Source organism: Artemia sp. Qi Xiang Cuo, chromosome 14, assembly GCF_049724085.1.
Source record: "Artemia sp. Qi Xiang Cuo chromosome 14, ASM4972408v1, whole genome shotgun sequence".
NCBI classification, from domain to species: Eukaryota; Metazoa; Arthropoda; class Branchiopoda; order Anostraca; family Artemiidae; genus Artemia; species Artemia sp. Qi Xiang Cuo.
In genome coordinates, this window is record NC_142807.1 from 38,956,511 (window position 1) to 38,979,719 (window position 23,209).

The 23,209-nt window shown below is 32.8% G+C and overlaps 1 protein-coding gene across 1 annotated transcript in view; it reads right to left on the minus strand.

Moving 5' to 3' along the window:
• Window positions 1-10,516, minus strand: part of LOC148944445 (TWiK family of potassium channels protein 7-like) — a 99,878-nt gene extending 89,362 nt beyond the window's left edge. Inside the window, exon 1 of the mRNA XM_089100099.1 lies at window positions 10,221-10,516. Within this exon, the coding sequence (XP_088956225.1) occupies window positions 10,221-10,484 (264 nt within the window). The 5' untranslated portion in view covers window positions 10,485-10,516. The remainder of the gene's footprint in view (window positions 1-10,220) is intronic.
• Window positions 10,517-23,209: the final 12,693 nt, after the last annotated feature.

Consider the following 23,209-nt stretch of genomic DNA (forward strand, 5'->3'; position numbering starts at 1 on the left):
TATAGAATGGATTTTAAACGTTGAAAATCGTTCTGGAAGAGCTCTCATATACCATTTCCCGAGTTTTGTACCATAATCTTACAATAAATTTGTTTTTACTATTAATTTTGTCTTATTCGATAAGCCTAGGGCAAGAATACAAGTAGTGACTTCTCTACTCGAATAGTTTGGGATCGAATAGACCACCCTTTGCGGTGTTAAACCCCCCTGTCGTCCATAACTCGCCCTGAGATCCCGATCGGTCTGAAGGGTTCTCCAGCCTGTGGGTGGAGAGCACTGCAGGGGAGTTCGGTAAGTGTCTACACATTCCGGAAAGAGGATCCAGAATTCGGCTAAAAGACAAAAGGAGGTTAATAATGGTCTTGCTCGGGATATTAAGTAACAATAATAGGAAATTAAGATAGAAAGTCAGATAAGTCGAGCTCCTAGCCCCTCGCACTTGTGCAATGCGGTCACTGTTTCTAGGTGTTATGGCGCAATTGTGTTTCAGTATTTTTATATGAGTAGTCGGAGTGTGGTCGGTATAATACACAAGTGGCAGTAATAGGGGTTATCGAACATGGGATACACGTGAGTGCTGCTTAATAACGGCGCTCATCTTACGCAATGACAGCTAAAGAGAGAGCTTAGAAGATAAGTGGATCATCTTGCTAGAAGAGTAGGTACCCAAACCGTTAAAAAGTAAACTTATGGGTCAGAGGGAATAACACCGCCACACTGTTTTTACAGACATCTGAGGGCAATTTTGACTAAGTATATGCTAGCACTCGAAGGTTTAAAGAAAAATATTTACCATATTTAAGTAGTTGGACTTGGCATATTGGAAGAGCCAGGAATTAGAGTTGTAATTGGCTATAAATTACATATCTAGTTAAAAGAACCTTTTAAAACAGGGCTAAGGAAGTCGGAGTTTTACGGTTGCCCCCCTAGCAATCTTTACCAGAGGGCAGGGTTGATATTAGATGCAAATTTTTAGGCACTACTGAGGTATTTCTGCGATCTATTAACGAAACACAGCACGGGACTACAATACATATTATTTAATTCCATATTTTATCAATTTTTTTTTCTTGATATTGTATTCCCCCAGCTAAGAGTCAATGATACATTTTAGAAACAAATACGCCTCATAGGGATCGCCACCTCCGAAGAGCTTTTTTGGCTATAATTGTTGTTTCGTGTCACAAATCACCTGAAAACATCGCTTTATTGAGAGACAGATTTGTTGGCTAAAAATAAATGTATGTGTTAACTCTCATTTTATAGGACTACCTGCATCTTTAGAAACGAATGTGCAAATCTGAGGATGGCTGTTACTGAAACTCGAGGCAATAGTTTTTACAGTTTTGTCATGATGTCTCTGGATTGGTGTGGATTCTTTGGGATGATCTTGATTTTTTTTTTTAATCTGTGAGGATTTCCAAACGACACTTACGTTGTATATTAATTCTTCCAGACTACTATGCATTGACTATGATTCTTATGAATTCGTAAGGATTTCTATATATTAATCAGATTTTTTTTTAAGATTGGCCTTCATTTTTAAAGTTTGTTATTGATTTCTACACTTTGGTCCTGTTTTCTATGGTTTGATCTAGATTTCTAGAATCGGCCCCTGATTTCTACACTTTACTCTTGACTTTTTAAGAATTTGTCAGGGGTTCTTTGTTTTGATAATGGTTGTTTAGAGTTTAACCAGGATTTCTATAGTTTGCTTTTGATTTTTATGAATTTGTCAGGGTTTCTTTGTTTTGGTGATGATTGTTTAGAGGTTGACCATGATTTCTACACTTTGATCATGATTTCGATGGTATGGTTTTGATTTCTATTGTTTGGTCAGGAGTTATAGGGTTGACTCTTTCTTGCAGATAGGCAAATTGTGATTTTTCATGGAACATACTGCCTTTCTTGGCTTTAATATTTCATAGCGATTAGGCATAATCGGAGGTAAAAGAAGACTAAAACTTATATTCTATACATGAGTTGCTTTTGTCTCTTTTTGCTTGGTAAGAACGTCAGGGATTATGATTTTTTTTCCTGGAGCATAAAACTTTATTGGGTTTCATATATATTGACAATAAGGCATTTTCTAATAGCAGAAAGTTTCCCGTCAAAGATAACAAATTTCTCTTAATAATAACGATTTTTTGTTAATGCTACCAGGTTTTCTGTTAGAAGTAGCAAGTTTCTCTTAACACTAAAAAATTTTCTCTTCGAAGTAACAAAATCAATATTATCAAATTTCTCTTGGAGATAACAGTTTTTTTCTAATAGCAGCAAGTTTTTCGTCAAAGATGAAAATTTCTCTTAGAAGTAACAATTTTCGGAGGTAAAATAAAACTAAAACTTATAGTCTATACATGGGTCACCTTTGTCTCTTTTTGCTTTGTAAGAACGTCAGCGATTAGAATTTTTTTCCTGGAACACCAACCTTTCTTGGGTTTATTATTTCTTGACAATAAGGCATTTTGTAATAGCAGCAAGTTTTCCATCAAAGATAACAAATATCTCTTAGAAGTTACGATTTTTTTTAATACTACCAAGTTTACTGTTAAAAGTAGCAATTTTATCTTACCACTATCAAATTTTCTCTTCGAAGTAACAACTTTTCCCTTGGTACTAGAAAACTTTTACTTAATTTTATCAAATTTCTCTTGGAGATAACAGGTTTTTTCTTAATAGTAACGATTTTTTTTCCAATAGCAGGAAGTTTTAAGTCAAAGATAAAAAAATACTCTTAGAAGTAACAATTTTTGGAGGTAAAAGAAGACTAAAACTTATATTATATACATGAGTCGCCAATGTCTCTTTTTTGCTTCACAAGAACGTCAGGGATTATGAGTTTTTTCCTGGTATACCAAACTTTCTTGGGTTTAATATTTCTTGAAAATAAGGCATTTTATAATAGCAGCAAGTTTTCAGTCAAAGATAACAAATTTCTCTTCGAGGTAACAATTTTTGGTTAACTTTTAAAAGAAGTATCTTAACTTTGACGGAAAACTTGGTGCTATTATAAAAAAATTTGTTGCTATTAAGAAAAAACCTGTTACCTCCAAAGGACATTTGATAGGATTAAGTAAAACTTTGTTAGTATCAATGATATAGTTGTTACTTCGAAGAGAAACTTTGTTAGTGTTAAGAAAAACTTGGTTCTTCTAACAAAAAACTTTTTAGCATAAACAGAAAATTGTCACTTCTAAGAGAAATTTGTTATCTTTGACGAAAAACTTGATGCTATTAGAAAAATTGCTAATATTAAGAAAAAATGTTACCTCCAAGAGAAATATGATAATATTAAGTAAAAGTTTGTTAGTATTAAAGAAAAATTGTTACTTCGAAGAGAAAATTTGTTAGTGTCAAGAGAAACTGGCTGCTTCTAACAAAAAACTTAATAGCATTAATAGAATATTTTTACTTGGAAGAAAAATTTGTTATCTTTGACGGAAAACTTGCTGTTATTAGAAAATGCCTTATTGTCAACAAATATTAAACCCAAGAAAGGTTGGTGTTCCAGGAAAAGAAAAATCATAATCCCTGACGTTCTTACAAAGCAAAAAAGAGACGAAGGCGACTCATGTATAGAATATAAGTTTTAGTCTTCTTTTATCTCCGAAAATTGTTACTGCTAAGAGAAACTTTCACCTTTGACGAAAAACTTGCTGCTATTAGAAAACCATTTGTTACTAATTAAGAAAAGCCTGTTACCTCCAAAGATATTTCATAATATTAGGTAAAAGTTTGTTAGTATTAAAGAAAAAGTTGTTACTTCTTAGAGAAAATTTGTTAGTGTTGAGAGAAACTCGCTACTTCTAATAAAAAAACTTGGGAGCATTAACAAAAATTGTTGTTTCTAAGAAAAATTTGTTATCTTTGAAGGAAAACTTGCTGCTCTTAGAAAATGCGTTATTGTCAAGAAATATTAAACCCAAGAAAGTTTGGTATACCAGGAAAAAACTCATAATCCCTGACGTTTTTACAAAGCAAAAAAGAGACAAATAAGACTCATGTATAGAATATAACTTTTAGTCTTCTTTTACCTCCGAAAATTGTTAATTCTAAGAGAAGTTTCTATCTTTACGGAAAACTTGCTGCTATTAGAAAAAATGCGTTACTTTTCAGAAAAAACCTTTAACCTACAAGAGAAATTAGATCGTATTAAGTAAAAGTTGATCAGTATTAAAGAATAAATTGTTAATTTAAAAAAAAAATTGTTAGTGTTAGGAGACACTTGCTACTTTTAACAGAAAAATTAGTGGCATTAACAGAAAATTGTTACTTCTAAGAGAAATTTGTTATCTATGAAGGAAAGCGTGCTGCTATTAAAAAGATTTGCTACTAAAAAGAAAAAAACTGTTAGCTCAAAGAGATATTCGATCATATTAAATAAAAGTTTGTTAGTATTAAAGAAAAAGTTGTTACTTCGAATTAAAAAATTTTTTATTGTAAGAAAAAACTTGCTTCTTCTAACAGAAAAACTTGCCAGCATACCCAGAAAATTGTTACTTCTAACAAAAATTTGTAATCTTTGACGGAAAACTTGCTGCTATTAAAAAAAGGTTACTATTAAGAAAAAACCTGTTACCTCCAACAGAAATTTGATCTCATTAAATAAAAATTTCTTAGTATTAAACAGAAAGTTGTTACTTCGAAGAGAAAATTTGTTAGTGTTAAGAGAAACTTGCTACTTCTAACAGAAAACTTGGTTGCATTAACAAAAAATTTTTACTTTTAAGAAAATTTTTTTCATCTTTGACGGAAAACTTGCTGCTATTAGAAAATGCCTTATTGTCAAGAAATATTAAGCCCAAGAAAGGTTGGCGTTCCAGGAAAAAAAAATCAAAACCTCTGACATTCTTATAAAGAAAAAAGAGACAAAGGCGACTCATGTATAGAGTATAAGTTTTAGTCTTCTTTTACCTCCTAAAATTGTTACTTCTAGGAGCAAATTTTATCTTTAACGGAAAACTTCCTGCTATCAGAAAAAAATTGTTACTATTGAGAAAAAAGAGATGTTTGATCGTGTTACATAAAAGCTTGTTAGTATTACAGAAAAAGTGGTTACTTCGAAGAGAAAATTTGTTAGTGTTAAGAGAAATTTGCTACTTCTAACAGAAAACTTAACAAAAAAAAATCGTTACTTCTTAGAGAAACTTGTTATCTTTGATGGAAAACTCACTGCTATTAGAAAACACGTCATTTTTAAGAACTATTAAACCCAAGAAAGGTTGGTGTTCCAGGAAAAGAAAAATCATAATCCCTGACGTTCTTACAAAGCAAGAAGAGACGAAGGCGACTCATGTATAGAATATAAGTTTTAGTCTTCTTTTACCTCCAATTATGCCTTATTGCCATGAAATATTAAAGCCCAAAAAGGCAGTGTGTTCCATGAAAAGTCATAATGAGTTTGTCTACAAGACAGAGTCAACCCTAGAACTCCCGACTAAACCATAGAAATCAAGATCATGCCATCGAAATCATGATCAAAATGTAGAAATCAAGGTCAACCTCTAAACACTACTATTACTACTACTACTAATACTAACAACAACTCACCGTAGCACCAAGCCGCCTGAGGCCAACACAGCTACGTAATCATTACCAAAACAAAGAAACCCTAACAAATTCATGAAAATCCAGATCAAACTGTAGAAATCATGGTCAAATTCTAAAAATACATTACCAAAGCAAAGAAACCCTGACAAATTTTTGAAAAATCAAGAGCAATGTGTAGAAATATATATATATATATATATATATATATATATATATATATATATATATATATATATATATATATATATATATATATATATATATATATATATATATATATATATATATATATATATATATATATATATATATATATATATATACATATTAAAATATGTACAGGAAAGTACAGGATGGCTGGCCCCAACCCCCATTATATGTCCTGGATGCAGGGCCATGATATTGGGTTCAGCACCACCGGCTTGGTGTTTAGAGTCTTTTGCCGCATCATTATTTAGTATTTTTTCATGAAGTATGATCATAGGCAGCGCAATCGCTTTGCCTAAGTAAAGAACGATGTTGGCACAATGTATTATTATTACTCTTTTTTTATACCAGGACACTTCGTATCGAAGGAGTTGTCGTAGAAACTTCGAAAAGGGCTCATTCGATTGGAAGTTGGAATGGCTAGTGCCCTTTTTAATAGTCGAAAGTGATTGGAAGGCAACTAACACCCCTTCCACACCCACCATTATCCCGAACATATCCAATAAACATTTTGAGATAACCATTTTGTTCAGCGTAGTTGATTTCCAGATAGAAATTATGTTTTTGAGTCGGACACTCCCCCACAGCCCTTAGTGCAAGGGTTGTAAGTTATGCCCTGGGGCATATAGGATCTTTATAGAAAGCCTTGTCGTAAAAACTTCAAAGGCTCATTCGATTGGAATGCCAATGGGCTAGTGCCCTTTTAATAGTCCATAGTGATTGGAGGGCAACTAACCCCCTTCTCACGCCCATCTTTTCCCCAAACACATCCAATCAAAACTTCGAGATAGCCATTTTGTTCAACGCAGTTGAAAGTTTCTAAAATTAGGTCTTTGAAGATGAAACCCCCCCCCCATAGCCCTCAGGAAATGGGTTACAAGTTAAGCCCTCTGGCATATAAGATTTTCATAGAAACATTGTCGTAGAAACTTCAATACGGGCTCCTTCGATTGGAAATTGAAATGGCTAGTGCCCTTTTTCAAACTCGAATTTATTGGAAGGCAACTAACACCCCTTCCACGCCCAGCATTTATCCAAATACATCCAATCAAAATTTTGAGATAGCAATTTTGTTCAACATAGTGGAAATTTTTGGAAATTATGTCTTTGAGGATGATAACCCCCTCAGAGCCCATGGGGCAAGGGTTATAAGTTATACCCTAGGGGCATATATTGTTTTATTGAAAGCTTTGTCTTAGAAAGTTGAAAAAAGGCTCATTCGATTGGAAATTGAAGGGCTAGTGCCCTTTTTAATAGGAGGGTAGCTAACCCCCCTCTTACCAGGGACGGATCTAGAATTTTTTTTTGGGGGTGCAAATTAGGTTCATCCGATAAACTTGCGTTAGGAGCAAGTTTAATTAAAGCAAACTTGTGTTAATTTAAGTAAATTATACTACTTTAAACTACTCTAATTATATTTCTTTAAAAAATAAGGGGACTAGCCCTCTCAATTCCCAATTGAATGAGTCCCTTCTGAAGTTTCTACGACACCGCTCGAAAAGACCTAATTTCCAAAACTTTCAACTACGTTGAACAAAATGTCTATCTCAAAATTTTGATTGGATGTGTTTGGGGAAATGATAGGCTTGAAAGGGGCGTTAGTTGCCCTCCAATCACTTTCGACTATTAAATAGGACACTAGCGTTTTAAATTTCAAATCGAATGAGCCCTTTTTGAAGTTTCTACGACAACACTTTCTACAAAACCTTATATGCCCCCATGGCATAACTTACAACCCATGCGCTGAGGGCTGTGGGGAAGTTTCAAAATTAAAGACATAATTTCCGAACTTTTTAATTACTTTGAACAAAATGGCTATCTCATATTTCTCATTGGATGTTTTTGGGGAAATGGTGGGTGTGGGAAGGGTGTTAGTTTTCCTCCAATCACTTTTGACTATTAAAAAGTGCACCAGACCTTAGAGGTTTTCGAACTTTCTATTAAAACGCTCTATAAAAACCTTATATTCCCCCAGGGCATAACTTAAAATCCTTCCCCTGAGGGGTGTGAGGGGGGGGTTGATCATCCTCAAAGACATAATATCCAGAGCTTTCAATTACGTTGACAAAAATGGCCATCTCAAAATTTTGATTGGATGTGATTGGGGAAATGGTGGGCGTGAGAGGGAGGTTAGATGTCCTCCAATCAGTTTCGACTAGCCTATTAAAAAGGTCACTAGCCCTTTCAACTTTCAATTGAATGAGCCTTTTTTGAAGTTTCTACGACAACGTTTTCTATAAAAACAAAAACTTATATGCCCCCAGGGCATAACTTACAACCTTAGCCTTGAGAGCTCTGGGGGAGTGTTATACTCAAGGACCTAATGTCCGGAATTTTCAGCTACGTTGAACAAAATATCTATCTCAAAATTTTTATTGGATGTGTTTGAGGAAGCTTGACAGGGGGGCTAGTTGCCCTCCAGTCACTTTTGACTATTAAAAACGGATCTAGCCCTTTCAATTTCCAATCGAATGACCCCTTTTTGAAGTCACTACGAAAAAGATTTCTATAGAAACCTTATATGCCCCAGGGTATAACTTACAACCCTTGCCCTGAGGGGTTTGGGGGGTTTGGCATCCTCAAAATCATAATTTCCATAACTTCCAATTATGTTGAACAAAATGGTTATCTCACAATTTTAATGGAATGCGTTTGGGAAAATGGTGGGCATCAGAGGGGGATTAGTTGCTCTCCATTCACTTTCAACTATTTATAAAAGGGCACTAACCCTTTCAGTTTCCAATCAAATGAGCCCTTTTTGAAGTTTCTACGACAACACTTTCTATATAAACCTTATATGCCCCCAGGGTTTAACTTACAACCCTTGATGTGACGGCTTTGAGGGGGGTTGTCATCCTAAAAGACCTAATTCCAGAACTTTTAACCTCGTTGAACAAAATGAAAGTCTCAAAATTTTCATTGGATGTGTTTTGGGAAAGGGTGGGCTTGAGAGGGGGGTTAGTTCTTCCAGTTACTTTTAACTATTAAAAGGACACTAGCCGTTTCAATTTCCCATTGAATGAGCCATTTATGAAGATTTTACGACAGCGCTTTCTATAAAAAAAAACCTCATATGCCCCCAGGGCAAAACTTACAATCCTTGCCCTGAGGGCTTTGGGGGATTGTCATCCTCGAAGACATAATTTCCAGAACTTTCAACTACGTTAAAATGGCTATCTAAAAATTTTGTGCGTTATGGGGGGGGGGGTAGTTCCCCTCCAATTACTGTTAAATATTAAAAGGCCACTAGCCATTTAAATTTTCAATGGAATCAGCCCTTTCTGAAGTTTTTACGACAACGCTTTGTGTACACAGCTCATATGCCCCCAGGGTATAAGTTACAACCCTAGCCGTGAGGGATAAGGGCGGGGGGGGGTTGGTCTTTCATCCTTAAAGACCTAATTTCCAAAACTTTCAACTACGTTGAACAAAATGGATATCTAAAAATTTTGATTGTATGTGTTTGGGGAAAAGGTGGGCGTGAGAGGCAATGGCAGATCCAGGGGAGGGGCTAGGGGGGTATGCCCCCCCTATTTTTTTTCCTAAAAATTCTCTTTTTAATGTTTTCACTTATAACTTTAAGAAAACAAAAATTAATTAAGATTTTAAGGAATAAATACCAGCATATGTATATTAAACTGACGATGCACATTTTTTTCAGTAAATTCATTTGAATTTTTTCAGTAAAGTAAAAATTATATTCCGGCTTTAGAAAGCATAGGGTTTAGAGCACTACTCTGATTAATTTCTGCTCGTTTTGAGTTTGACTTATTTTAATTTCTGTTTGTTTTTGGTTTCATTTATTTATTGTAACTGATTTGTGGTAGTTGTATGCTTGGTAGATTATTTGATTCCATTTTGTTCATTTTTGGTTTAATGGAGTTCTTTACTTTTTTTGAAAAAATTATTTTGTGCAAAAAATTTTTTGATTAATAGCTTGTCAAAAATCGTTCTTTTTGGGGATTCATATGCAGCCACACAAAAAACAAGTCGTCTTCAAACAAGGTGGGAAGAGAGTCATAAAAGAGGATTTAAAAGAAATCGGAACTTTATGGGAGGGAATAAAGAGTGAAGGTTTGAGAAGATGATGTGGGGAATGCACGTAGTTGTGTTGGTTTCTAGCGGCTTGGTGCTGTACTGAGTTATTAGTAACTCATATAAGTTCATTTTTGACTGTTCCATCTCCTTCTAATTGAAAAAAAAAGAAAACAGAAAAATTGCGGAATTATTCTGTGAGATCACCTCTTAACTATCTCAATGAATAAAAGTAAGCAATTTAAAAATAAATCATAAAAATAATAGAAAACGTGATTTTAGACTAGTAATTGTTTTTACAATAAACGAAGTTACGACCCTGGATTTAGCAAAAAATCATTTAATAGTTACTAAATATTTTCTATCTGGTTTCTAATTGCCTAGAGCGGTTTTTGTTTCACCTTAGCTAAAAACTAAAGCATTACCTGAGCTCCAAAACCGTTGAACAGCACCAATAAGATAAATATCAAAACTCTGGATAACACTGTTGTCGTTTTTGGATGAATTTCACAAAACTTAAGTACTTTCCAATTGAAAGAACGGCACTCACTTTTTCGGTCCTTTTGTCTATCCCTTTGTTCAGTGCTTATGACTTCAGCGACACATTCTGGTGCTAAAATTTCCCCATTGTAAGTTTTACTCCTCTCTGACCTCGGAATAGTTTTTAGCAAGTCATCACCTTCATGCATAACTACAAAAAATAAAATTACAGACCAACCAAGTTTAAAAAGGGAATAAGACATCAATCCACTCATTTTTATTCTTTTAAGACTCGACTAACAATAGTTTCAAATTAAAAAAATTTAACAAACTTCAATTTTCAAACTTGAAACTTTCATAGTTTCATATTTAAGGAAATATGACTAGTCAGTTATTTGAATCATTTTTGTAGACATCTGTTGCGTGAACTGAGAAGCAATAATTTTTGTTCATTTTAAGTTTCAACTTCCTCTTTACTTCTATGAGAAAAAACTTTTTATTTAATTAACTACGAGCGAGACTACGAGAAAGCTTTAATCATAGACAGCATTTTGAAAGTCTTCAGGAAATCTGATTTTAGAAATGATGTCCACTTGTTGGCATGGATTTCGTCTCTGTGGCAAAACATCATAATAAAAAAAGTGACTCGACATATTAACGATTAGTCACGCTAAGTGTGTTGGTGAAGAAAAACCGATTGTTTCCGCTTCAACTTTCGTCTCTTACCGATGGAGCCTCATAAAGAAGCTTACAATATGGTCGGCGAATCTAAGACTTAAAATGTCGATGACGAATAAAGGCAACAAAGGATTTATACTAAAAAAGGACATTTTCAGCCAAATGCTTAGGAAATATTATGTTATATATTATGTTATATATATATATATATATATATATATATATATATATATATATATATATATATATATATATATATATATATATATATATATATATATATATATATATATATATATATATATATATATATATATATATATATATATACATATATATATGTTATATATGACTCTTAAACAGAGTCAAACTTTAGCGTAAAGATTGACTCTGTCTCACAACTCTTTTTTTAAAAAAATAAAAAACTTTAGCGTAAAGAGAGAGGCGTTGAGGAGGGGACCGCCCCTTTCATATACGGAATAATTTCTGTTCGTTTTAAGGTTTAATTTAACGCTCCTTACTTTCGGTTAAAACAAACTTGATTTTTTTATATTTAATTTCTGAACATTTTTGAATTAATGCAGCTTTGATCTTGGCTCACCGTACATGAATAACTAAAACGAAATTTGCATACTAGTTTTACTTTTTTTTGTCTAAATAGCTTTCTCGAAATTTTGTTCTGACATAACTTACGAATTAACTTACGTAACGAAATTCTATGTTTTTATTATGTATATTAGGGAGTTCGCCCACCCAGTCAATACCTCACTCTTTATGCTGAAGTTTGAATTTTGTTCGAATCACAAACCTCTGAATCACAAAGGCCGGTTAGTTAGAATAGATAGCTCTTTTGACAGTACAAAAAAGAAACTTTAGAGTAAAGAGCGAGGTATTGAATAGGGGGCGAACCCCATGATATACGTAATAATTTCTGCTCATATTAAGTTTTAATGTTCTCCTTACTTTCAATTGAAAAGAACTTGTTTTTTTATTTTATTTCTGAACGTTCTTTTAAATTATGCTGGGAAATCCAGTGCCTCCATCATAGAAAAGTTCTTTTCCCCAAGGAAACATCCTCCATGGAAAGATCCTCCACCGTAACCCCCTCCTCCCACCCCCCGCCCCACCAGAAAAAAAACTCCCTCCTGAAATCGTCTGTATACTTCCCATTAACCAATACTATACGTAAAGAATAGGCAAAGTTCATAACTTGCAGCCCTTTCCTCAGGAATTGTAGGGCATTAAGTTACCCTCAAAGACATATTTATTAGATTTTCGACTATGCTGAATAAAATGGCTATCTCAAAATTTTGATTGGGTGACTTTGGGAAAAAAATGAGCGTGTGAGGGGGCCAAGTTGCCCTCCATTTTTTTGGTCACTTAAAAAGGACACTAGAACTTTTAATTTCCGTTCGAAAGAGCCTTCTCACGATATTCTTGGACTACTTGATCGACACGATCATCCATGGGGGAAAAAAAAACAAAAGAAAACACTTCCATGATCTATCTTCTTACAAAAAATACAAAATTAAGCATTTTACCCCACGTGAGCTTAAAATCTTTATAGTAAGGCTTTCTAATATGCTATATCTGACGGTGTGAGTTACATTTGAGTTCTATGAGTTTTGGGGGTTGTTTCCCGCTTTCTTAAAAATAAGGCAAATTTTCTCAGGTTCGTAGCTTTTGATTAGGTAAGATTAAACTTGATGAAACTAACATATTTGAAATCAGCATAAAAAGCTGATTCTTTTGATTTATGTATTGGTATCAAAACTCCGTTTCTTAGAGTTTCGGTTACTATTGAGCCTGTTTGCTCCTTACTTACAGTTCGTTACCACGAACTGTTTGATGTCAGTGTGTTCTTATTAGTATACGTCTAGATCGCTTATAAAAAGGAACTATTTTTTAACCCTTTTATTTGTATACAAATTATTGGAGAAGGATGTTTTAGATGGAGAAAAAAGGTTCACAGCTGCTTTGGCCTCAGGTGGCTTGGCCCTGTAATGAGTTGCTAAATAGAGAAGCAGTATATGATTCTCATTGTAATAATGTTTTTGTTTGTATGCAGCATAATCAAAAATTACTTGTTACTCAAATTGTTCATAAGAATGTGCTATCGCAACTCGAACTCAAGCCTACCGTCTTCTACGAGAAGTACAACTCTAAACAAGTAATTTAGACATATGGCACCGCAGTTATTGCTCTCAAACATTTTCGTTGTGATTCGATTGCAGCTGTTTAAACTGAATCATAATCAAACATATTGTGGCAACGAACTGTAAATAAGAAGTGACTCGGGCTAATAGTAATCGAAACTAAAAGCAAACTGAAAACAATTAATGCATCACAATAGTTATTTCTTATGCTAATTCCAAATATTTAAAATTTATTAATTTCAATGTTACCTATCAAAAGCTACAAGCCTGGAAAATTTGCCGGATTTTGGAAAAAGGGGTGAATACGCCAGTAGTATGTATATAATATAAGAGAGCGGGGTGTCTCCCTATATAGCTATAATGCTTAAGAGCGGGATGTCTCCCATATAGCTATAACAGTTTCAAGCGGACAGTACTCCCGTCAATACAAGCACACAGTGTAATGACCGGAATTCAACCACCGTCAAAATTCGTGTTGTTCAAAGTGCGTGATGATTCCTTTGTATGAAATTGTGAAATTCTTCTTGTAATTTAATTTGTTAGGCGTGGTTGACTTATGTTTAACCTTTAACTAATTTACACAAATTAACTTATTATTAATTAATTTACATAATTACATTAATTTACATAATTACATTAATTTACATAATTGCATTAATTTTTTTTTATTTTAATAGTTTTTTTTATTGATGTCATTTTATTGTACTCTAATGATGATATTTCTCTTTTCCAATGATATGATAATTTACGTTCTAAGTATCTTCCCATTGATTTATATGAAACTTGTGTTTGATGTAGGAATCGAACGTGAGACCCGTGATTTCCTAAGGTAAAAGAACGAAACGTAAATCGACTGAACCAAAAAACCTTTGAACATATTATGGTTTTAGAAATACATCCAATGAATTGTTTCTGGGACATTGCCCAACTGATGTTAAGCCTCACAATATCGTAACAGGTTCATTTCATTGAACTGGAACAAGTTCAAGCACATTTGATTTATCAATTGGATTTTTGATAGGTGTTAAAAGTGACATGTTTCGGGGCATTTTTATGGCATCATCATCAGAATATGCATACCACGATGATTTGAGATGCATACTAGACAAACAATTTCTTCTGATACTTGGTCCCCAAGTCCTACCCCTATCCCTTAAACCTATCCCTCCACCATCCCTCCACCCCTATCCCTCCACCCTCCCTCCAGCCTCCCCCCCCAACATTTATTTTTTTTAACTGTTTTATTTTTCAAAAATTATTTAGGATTTTTACATTCTCTTGATTTTTCAAAGTTAATTTTGGATTTCTTTCATTGAAATGCAAGAGTTGGATTATTTCAGTAGTGCTTTTTATGGTTTACCTTGTCACACTTACATTCTCTTAATTTTTCAAAGTTCATTTTGAATTTCTTTCGTTGAAATGCAAGAGTTGGAATATTTCAGTAGTGTTTTGTTGAGCTTTACCTTGTCATAGTTACATTCTCTTGATTTTTCAAAGTTCATTTTGAATTTCTTTCGTGAAATGCAAGAGTTGGAATATTTCAGTAGTGTTTTGTCGTGGTTTACCATCTCACAGTTACATTCTCTTGATTTTTCAAAGTTCATTTTGAATTTCTTTCCTTGAAATGCAAGAGTTGTTATATTTCAGTAGTGTTTTGTCGTGGTTTACCTTGTAACAGTTACATTCTCTTGATTTTTCAAAGTTCATTGTGGATTTCTTTCCTTGAAATGCAAGAGTTGAAATATTTCAGTAATGTTTTGTCGTGGTTTACCTTGTCACTGTTACATTCTCTTGATTTTTCAAAGTTCATTTTGGATTTCTTTCGTTTCAGTAGTGTTTTGTCGTGGTTTACCATGTCACAGCTACATTTTCTTAATTTTTCAAAGTTCATTTTGAACTTCTTTCGTTGAAATGCAAGAGTTGGAATATTTCAGTAGTGTTTTGTCGTTATTTACCATGTCACAGTTACATTCTCTTGAATTTTCAAAGTTCATTTTGGATTTCTTTCGTTGAAATGCAAGAGTTGGAACATTTCAGTAGTGTCTCGTTGTGCTTTACCTTGTCACAGTTACATTCTCTTGATTTTTCAAAGATCATTTTGAATTTCTTTCGTCAAATGCAAGATTTGGAATATTTCATTAGTGTTTTATCGTGGTTTACCTTATCCCAGTTACCTTCTATTGATTTTTCAAATTTAATTTTTGTATTCTTTCCTTGAAATGCAAGAGTTGGAATATTTCAGTAGTGTTTTGTCGTGGTTTACCTTGTCACAGTTACATTCTCTTGATTTTTCAAAGTTCATTGTGGATTTCTTTCCTTGAAATGCAAGAGTTGGAATATTTCAGTAGTGTCTTGCTGTGCTTAACCTTATCACAGTTACATTCTCTTGATTTTTCAAAGTTCATTTTGGATTTCTTTCGTTGAAATGCAAGAGTTGGAATATTTCAGTAGTGTTTCGTCGTGGTTTACCATGTCAAAGATACATTCTCTTAATTTTTCAAAGTTCATTTTGAATTTCTTTCGTTGAAATGCAAGAGTTGGAATATTTCAGTAGTGTCTTGTCTTGATTTACCTTATCATAGTTACATTCTCTTGATTTTTCAAAATTCATTTCGAATTACGTTCTTTGAAATGCAAAAGTTGGAATATTTCAGTAGTGTTTTGTTATGGTTTACCTTCTCACAGTTACATTCTCTTGATTTTTCAAAGTTCATTTTGGATTTCTTTCCTTGAAATGCAAGAGTTGGAATATTTCAGTAGTGTTTTGTCGGGGTTTACCTTGTCACAGTAATATTCTCTTGATTTTTCAAAGTTCATTTTGGATTTTTACATTCTCTTGATTTTTCAAAGTTCATTTTGAATTTCTTTCATGAAATGCAAGAGTTGGAATATTTCAGTAGTGTCTTGTTATGCTTTACCTTCTCACTGTTACATTCTTTTGATTTTTCAAAGTTCATTTTGGATTTCTTTCGTTGAAATGCAAGAGTTAGAATATTTCAATAGTGTTTTGTTGTGCTTTACCTTGTCACAGTTACATTCTCTTGATTTTTCAAAGTTGATTTTGAATTTCTTTCCTTGAAATGCAAGAGTTGGAATATTTCAGTGGTGTTTTGTTGTGGTTTACCTTGTCACAGTTACATTCTCATGTTTTTTAAAAGTTCATTTTTGGATTTCTATCGTTGAAATGCAAGAGTTGGAATATTTCGGTAGTGTTTTGTTGTGCTTTACCTTGTTACAGTTACATGCTCTTGATTTTTCAAAGTCCATTTTGAATTTAATTCGTGAAAGACAAGAGTTGGAATATTTCAGTAGTGTCTTGTTGTGCTTTACCTTCTCACTGTTACATTCTTTTGATTTTTCAAAGTTCATTTTGGATTTCTTTCGTTGAAATGCAAGAGTTAGAATATTTCAATAGTGTTTTGTTGTGGTTTACCTTGTCAGAGTTGCATTGTCTTGATTTTTCAAAGGTAATTTTGGATTTTTTTTCCTTGAAATGCAAGAGTTGGAATATTTCAGTAGTGTTTTGTAGTGGTTTACCTTGTCACAGTTACATTCTCATGATTTTTAAAAGTTCATTTTTGGATTTCTATCGTTGAAATGCAAGAGTTGGAATATTTCAGTAGTGTTTTGTTGTGCTTTACCTTGTCACAGTTACATGTTCTTGATTTTTCAAAGTTCATTTTGAATTTCGTTCGTGAAAGACAAGAGTTGGAGTATTTCAGTTGTGTTTTGTAGTGGTTTACCTTGTCACAGTTACATTCTCTTGATTTTTCAAAGTTCATTTTGGATTTCTTTCGTTGAAATGCAAGAGTTGGAATATTTCGGTAGTGTTTTGTTGTGCTTTACCTTGTCACAGTTACATTCTCTTGATTTTTCAAAGTTCATTTTGAATTTCGTTCGTGAAAGGCAAGAGTTGGAATATTTCAGTAGTGTTTTGTCGTGGTTTACCTTGTCACAGTTACATTGTCTTGATTTTTCAAAGTTCATTTTGGATTTCTTTCATTGAAATGCAAGAGTTGGAAATATTTCAGTAGTGTTTTGTTGTGCTTTACCTTGTCACAGTTACATTCTCTTGACTTTTCAAAGTTGATTTGGGATTTCTTTCCTTGAAATGCAAGAGCTGAAATGTTCCAGTAGTGTTTTGTTGTGCTTTACCTTGTCACAGTTACATGCTCTTGATTTTTCAAAGTTCATTTTGAATTTCGTTCGTGAAAGACAAGAGTTGGAATATTTCAGTAGTGTTTTGTCGTGGTTTACCATGTCACAGCTACATTTTCTTGATTTTTCAAAGTTCATTTTGAATTTCTTTCCTTGAAATGCAAGAGCTGGAATATTTCAGTAGTGTTTTGTAGTGGTTTACCTTGTCACAGTTACATTTTCATGATTTTTAAAAGTTCATTTTTGGATTTCCATCGTTGAAATGCAAGAGTTGGAATACTTCAGTAGTGTTTTGTCGTGGTTTACCTTGTCACAGTTACATTCTCATGATTTTTAAAAGTTCATTGTTGGATTTCTATCGTTGAAATGCAAGAGTTGGAATATTTCAGTAGTGTTTTGTTATGGTTTACCTTGCCACAGTTACATTCTCTTGATTTTTCAAAGTTCATTTTGAATTTCTTTCATTGATATGCAAGAGTTGGAATATTTCAGTAGTGTTTTGTCGTGGTTTACCATCTCACAGTTACATTCTCTTGATTTTTAAAAGTTCATTTTGTATTTCTTTCGTTGAAATGCAAGAGTTGGAATATTTCAGTAGTGTTTAGTCATGGTTTACCATGTCACAGTTACATTTTTTTGATTTTTCAAAGTTCATTTTGAATTTCTTTCGTTGAAATGCAAGAGTTGGATTATTTCAGTAGTGTTTTGTCGTGGTTTACCTTGTCAAAGTTACATTCTCTTTATTTTTCAAAGTTCATTTTGAATTTATTTCGTTGAAATGCAAGAGTTGGATTATTTCAGTAGTGTTATGTTGTGGTTTACCTTGTCAAACTTACATTCTCTTGATTTTTCAAAGTTAATTTTGTATTTCTTTCGTTTCAGTAGTGTTTTGTCGTGGTTTACCTTGTCACAGTTACATTCTCTTGATTTTCAAAGTTCATTGTGGATTTCTTTCCTTGAAATGCAAGAGTTGGAATATTTCAGTAGTGTCTTGTTGTGCTTTACCTTATCACAGTTACATTCTCTTGATTTTTCAAAGTTTATTTTGGATTTCTTTCGTTGACATGCAAGAGTTAGAATATTTCAGTAGTGTTTCGTCGTGGTTTACCATGTCACAGATACATTCTTTTAATTTTTCAATGTTCATTTTGAATTTCTTTCGTTGAAATGCAAGAGTTGGATTATTTCAGTAGTGTCTTGTCGTGCTTTACCTTGTCACAGTTACATTCTCTTGATTTTTCAAAGTTCATTTTGGATTTCTTTCGTTGAAATGCAAGAGTTGGAATATTTCAATAGTTTTTTCTCGGGGTTTACCTTGTCACAGTAATATTCTCTTGATTTTTCAAAGTTCCTTTTTGATTATTAAATTCTCTTGATTTTTCGAAGTTAATTTTGAATATCTTTAATGAAATTCAAGAGTTTGAATATTTCAGTAGTGTTTTGTTATGCTTTCCCTTGTCACTGTTACATTTTCTTGATGTTTCAAACTTGATTTTGAATTTCTTTCGCTGAAATGCAAGATTTGGAATATTTCAGTAGTGTTTTGTTGTGCTTTACCTTGTCATAGTTACATTCTCTTGATTTTTCGAAGTTTATTTTGAATTTCTTTCATTGAAATGCAAGACTTGGAATATTTCAGTAGTGTTTTGTTGTGCTTTACCTTGTCACAGTTTCATGCTCTTGATTTTTCAAAGTTCATTTTGAATTTCGTTCGTGAAAGGCAAGAGTTGGAATATTTCAGTAGTGTTTTGTCTGGGTTTACCTTGTCACAGTTACATTCTCTTGATTTTTCAAAGTTCATTTTGGATTTCTTTCCTTGAAATGCAAGAGTTGGAATATTTCAGTAGTGTTTTGTAGTGGTTTACATTGTCACAGTTACATTCTCATGATTTTTAAAATTTTATTTTTTGATTTCTATCGTTGAAATGCAAGAGTTGGAATATTTCAGTAGTGTTTTGTTGTGCTTTACCTTGTCACAGTTACATGCTCTTGATTTTTCAAAGTTAATTTTGAGTTTCATTCGTGAAAGACAAGAGTTGGAATATTTCAGTAGTGTTTTGTCGTGGTTTACCTTGTCACAGTTACATTGTCTATTTTTTCAAAGTTCATTTTGGATTTTTTTCGTTGAAATGCAAGAGTTGGAATATTTCACTAGTGTTTTGTTGTGCATTACCTTGTCACAGTTACATTCTCTTGATTTTTCAAAGCTGATTTTGAATTTCTTTCTTTGAGTTGCAAGAGTTGGAATATTTCAGTAGTGTTTTGTTGTGCTTTACCTTGTCACAGTTACATGCTCTTGATTTTTCAAAGTTCATTTTGAATTTCGTTCGTGACAGACAAGAGTTGGAATATTTCAGTAGTGTTTTGTCGTGGTTTACCTATTCACAGTTACATTGTCTTGATTTTTCAAAGTTCATTTTGGATTTCTTTAATTGAAATGCAAGAGTTGGAATATTTCAGTAGTGTTTTGTAGTGGTTTATCTTGTCACAGTTACATTCTCATGATTTTTAAAAGTTCATTGTTGGATTTCTATCGTTGAAATGCAAGAGTTGGGAAATTTCAGTAGTGTCTCGTTGTGCTTTACCGTGTCACAGTTACATTCTCTTGATTTTTCTAAGTTCATTTTGAATTTCTTTCGTCAAATGCAGAGTTGGAATATTTCAGTAGTGTTTCATCGTGGTTTACCTTGTCCCCGTTACATTATATTTATTTTTCAAAGTTTATTTCGTATCTATTTCTTTGAAATGCAAGAGTTGGAATATTTCAGTAATATTTTGTAGTATTTTACCGTGTCACAGTTACATTATCTTGAATTTTCAAAGTTCATTGTGGATCTCTTTCCTTGAAATGCAAGAGTTGGAATATTTCAGTAGTGTGTTGCTGTGCTTAACCTTTTCACAGTTACATTCTCTTGATTTTTCAAAGTTCATTTTGGATTTCTTTCGTTGAAATGCAAGAGTTAGAATATTTCAGTAGTGTTTCGTCGTGGTTTACCATGTCATAGATACATTCTCTTTATTTTTCAAAGTTCATTGAATTTCTTTAGTTGAAATGCAAGAGTTGGAATATCTTAGTAGTGTTTTGTCGTGGTTTACCTTGTCATAGATATATTCTCTTGATTTTTAAAAGTTCATTTTGGTTTTCCTTCATTGAATTTCAAGAGTTGGAATATTTCAGTAGTGTTATGTCATGGTTTACCTTGTCACAGTTACATTCTCTTGATTTTTCAAAGTTAATTTTGGATTTCTTTCCTTGAAATGCAAGAGTTGGAATATTTCAGTAGTGTTTTGTCGTGGTTTACCTTGTCACAGTAATATTCTCTTGATTTTTCAAAGTTCATTTTGGATTTTTACATTCTCTTGATTTTTCAAAGTTAATTTTGGATTTCTTTCGTTGAAATGCAAGAGTTAGAATATTTCAATAGTGTTTTGTTGTGCTTTACCTTGTCACAGTTACATTCTCTTGATTTTTCAAAGTTGATTTTGAATTTCTTTCCTTGAAATGCAAGAGTTGGAATATTTCAGTAGTGTTTTGTTGTGCTTTATTTTGTCACAATTACATGCTCTTGATTTTTCAAAGTTCATTTTGAATTTCGTTCGTGAAAGACAAGAGTTGGAATATTTCAGTAGTGTTTTCTCGTGGTTTACCATGTCACAGTTACATTGTCTTGATTTTTCAAAGTTCATTTTGGATTTCTTTCGTTGAAATGCAAGAGTTGGAATATTTCAGTAGTGTTTTGTAGTGGTTTACCTTGTCACAGTTACATTCTCATGATTTTTAAAAGCTCATTTTGGATTTCTATCGTTGAAATGCAAGAGTTGGAATATTTCAGTAGTGTTTTGTTGTGCTTTACCTTGTCACAGTTACATGCTCTTGATTTTTCAAAGTTCATTTTGAATTTCGTTCGTGAAAGACAAGAGTTGGAATATTTCAGTAGTGTTTTGTCGTGGTTTACCTTGTCACAGTTGCATTTTCTTGATTTTTCAAAGTTAATTTTGGGTTTCTTTCCTTTAAATGCAAGAGTTGGAATATTTCAGTAGTGTTTTGTAGTGGTTTACCTTGTCACAGTTACATTCTCATGATTTTTAAAATTTCATTTTTTGATTTCTATCGTTGAAATGCAAGAGTTGGAATATTTCAGTAGTGTTTTGTCGTGGTTTACCTTGTCACAGTTACATTCTCATGATTTTTAAAAGTTCATTTTTGGATTTCTATCGTTGAAATGCAAGAGTTGGAACATTTCAGTAGTGTCTCGTTGTGCTTTACCGTGTCACAGTTACATTCTCTTGATTTTTCAAAGTTCATTTTGAATTTCTTTCGTCAAATTCAAGAGTTTGAATATTTCAGTAGTGCTTCATCGTGTTTTACCTTTTCACAGTTACATTCTATTGATTTTTCAAAGTTTATTTTTGATTTCCTTAATTGAAATGCAAGAGTTGGAATATTTCAGTAGTGTTTTATCGTGGTTTACCTTGTCCCAGTTACATTCTATTGATTTTTCAAAGTTCATTGTGGATTTCTTTCCTTGAAATGCAAGAGTTGGAATATTTCAGTAGTGTCTTGTTGTGCTTTACCTTATCACAGTTACATTCTCTTGATTTTTCAAAGTTCATTTTGGATTTCTTTCGTTGAAATGCAAGAGTTAGAATATTTCAATAGTGTTTTGTTGTGCTTTACCGTGTCACAGTTACATTCTCTTGATTTTTCAAAGTTCATTTTGAATTTCTTTCGTCAAATGCAAGAGTTGGAATATTTCAATAGTGTTTTGTCGTGGTTTATCTTGTCAGAGTTACGTTGTCTTGATTTTTCAAAGTTCATTTTGGATTTCTTTCCTTGAAATGCAAGAGTTGCAATATTTCAGTAGTGTTTTGTCGTGGTTTACCTTGTCACAGTTACATTCTCATGATTTTTAAAAGCTCATTTTTGGATTTCTATCGTTGAAATGCAAGAGTTGGAATTTTTCAGTAGTGTTTTGTCGTAGTTTAACTTGTCACAGTTACATTCTCATGATTTTTAAAAGTTCATTGTTGGATTTCTATCGTTGAAATGCAAGAGTTGGAATATTTCAGTAGTGTTTTGTTATGGTTTAGCTTGCCGCAGTTACATTCTCTTGATTTTTCAAAGTTCATTTTTTAATTTCTTTCATTGAAATGCAAGAGTTGGAATATTTCAGTAGTGTTTCGTCATGGTTTAGCTTGCCCCAGCTACATTCTCTTGATTTTCCAAAGTTCATTTTGAATTTCTTTCGTTGATATGCAAGAGTTGGAATATTTCAGTAGTGTCTTGTCGTGGTTTACCATCTCACAGTTACATTCTCTTGATTTTTCAAAGTTCATTTTGAATTTCTTTCATTGAAATGCAAGAGTTAGAATATTTCAGTAGTGTTTTATCGTGGTTTACCTTGTCCCAGCTACATTCTATTGATTTTTCAAAGTTCATTTTGGATTTCTTTCCTTGAAATGCAAGAGTTGGAATATTTCAGTAGTGTTTTTTCGTGGTTTACCTTGTCACAGTTACATTCTCATGATTTTTCAAAGTTTATTTTGTATTTATTTCGTTGAAATGCAAGAGTTTGAATTTTTCAGTAGTGTTTTGTTGTGGTTTAACCTGTCACTGTATCATTCTATTTATTTTTAAAAGTTCAGTTGGGATTTTTACTTTCTCATGATTTTTCGAAGTTCACTTTAAATTAATTTCAAGAAATTAAAGAGTTGGAATATTTCAGTATCTTCTTGTTGGGATTTACCTTTTCGCTGTTATATTCTCTTGATTTTTCAAAGTTCATTTTGGATTTCTTTCGTTGAAATGCAAGAGTTGGAATATTTCAGTAGTGTTTTGTTGTGGTTTACCTTGTCACAGTTACATTCTCTTGATTTTTCAAGAGAATTTTTCAAGAGTTTGAATATTTCAGTAGTGTTTTGTTGTGCTTTACCTTGTCAAA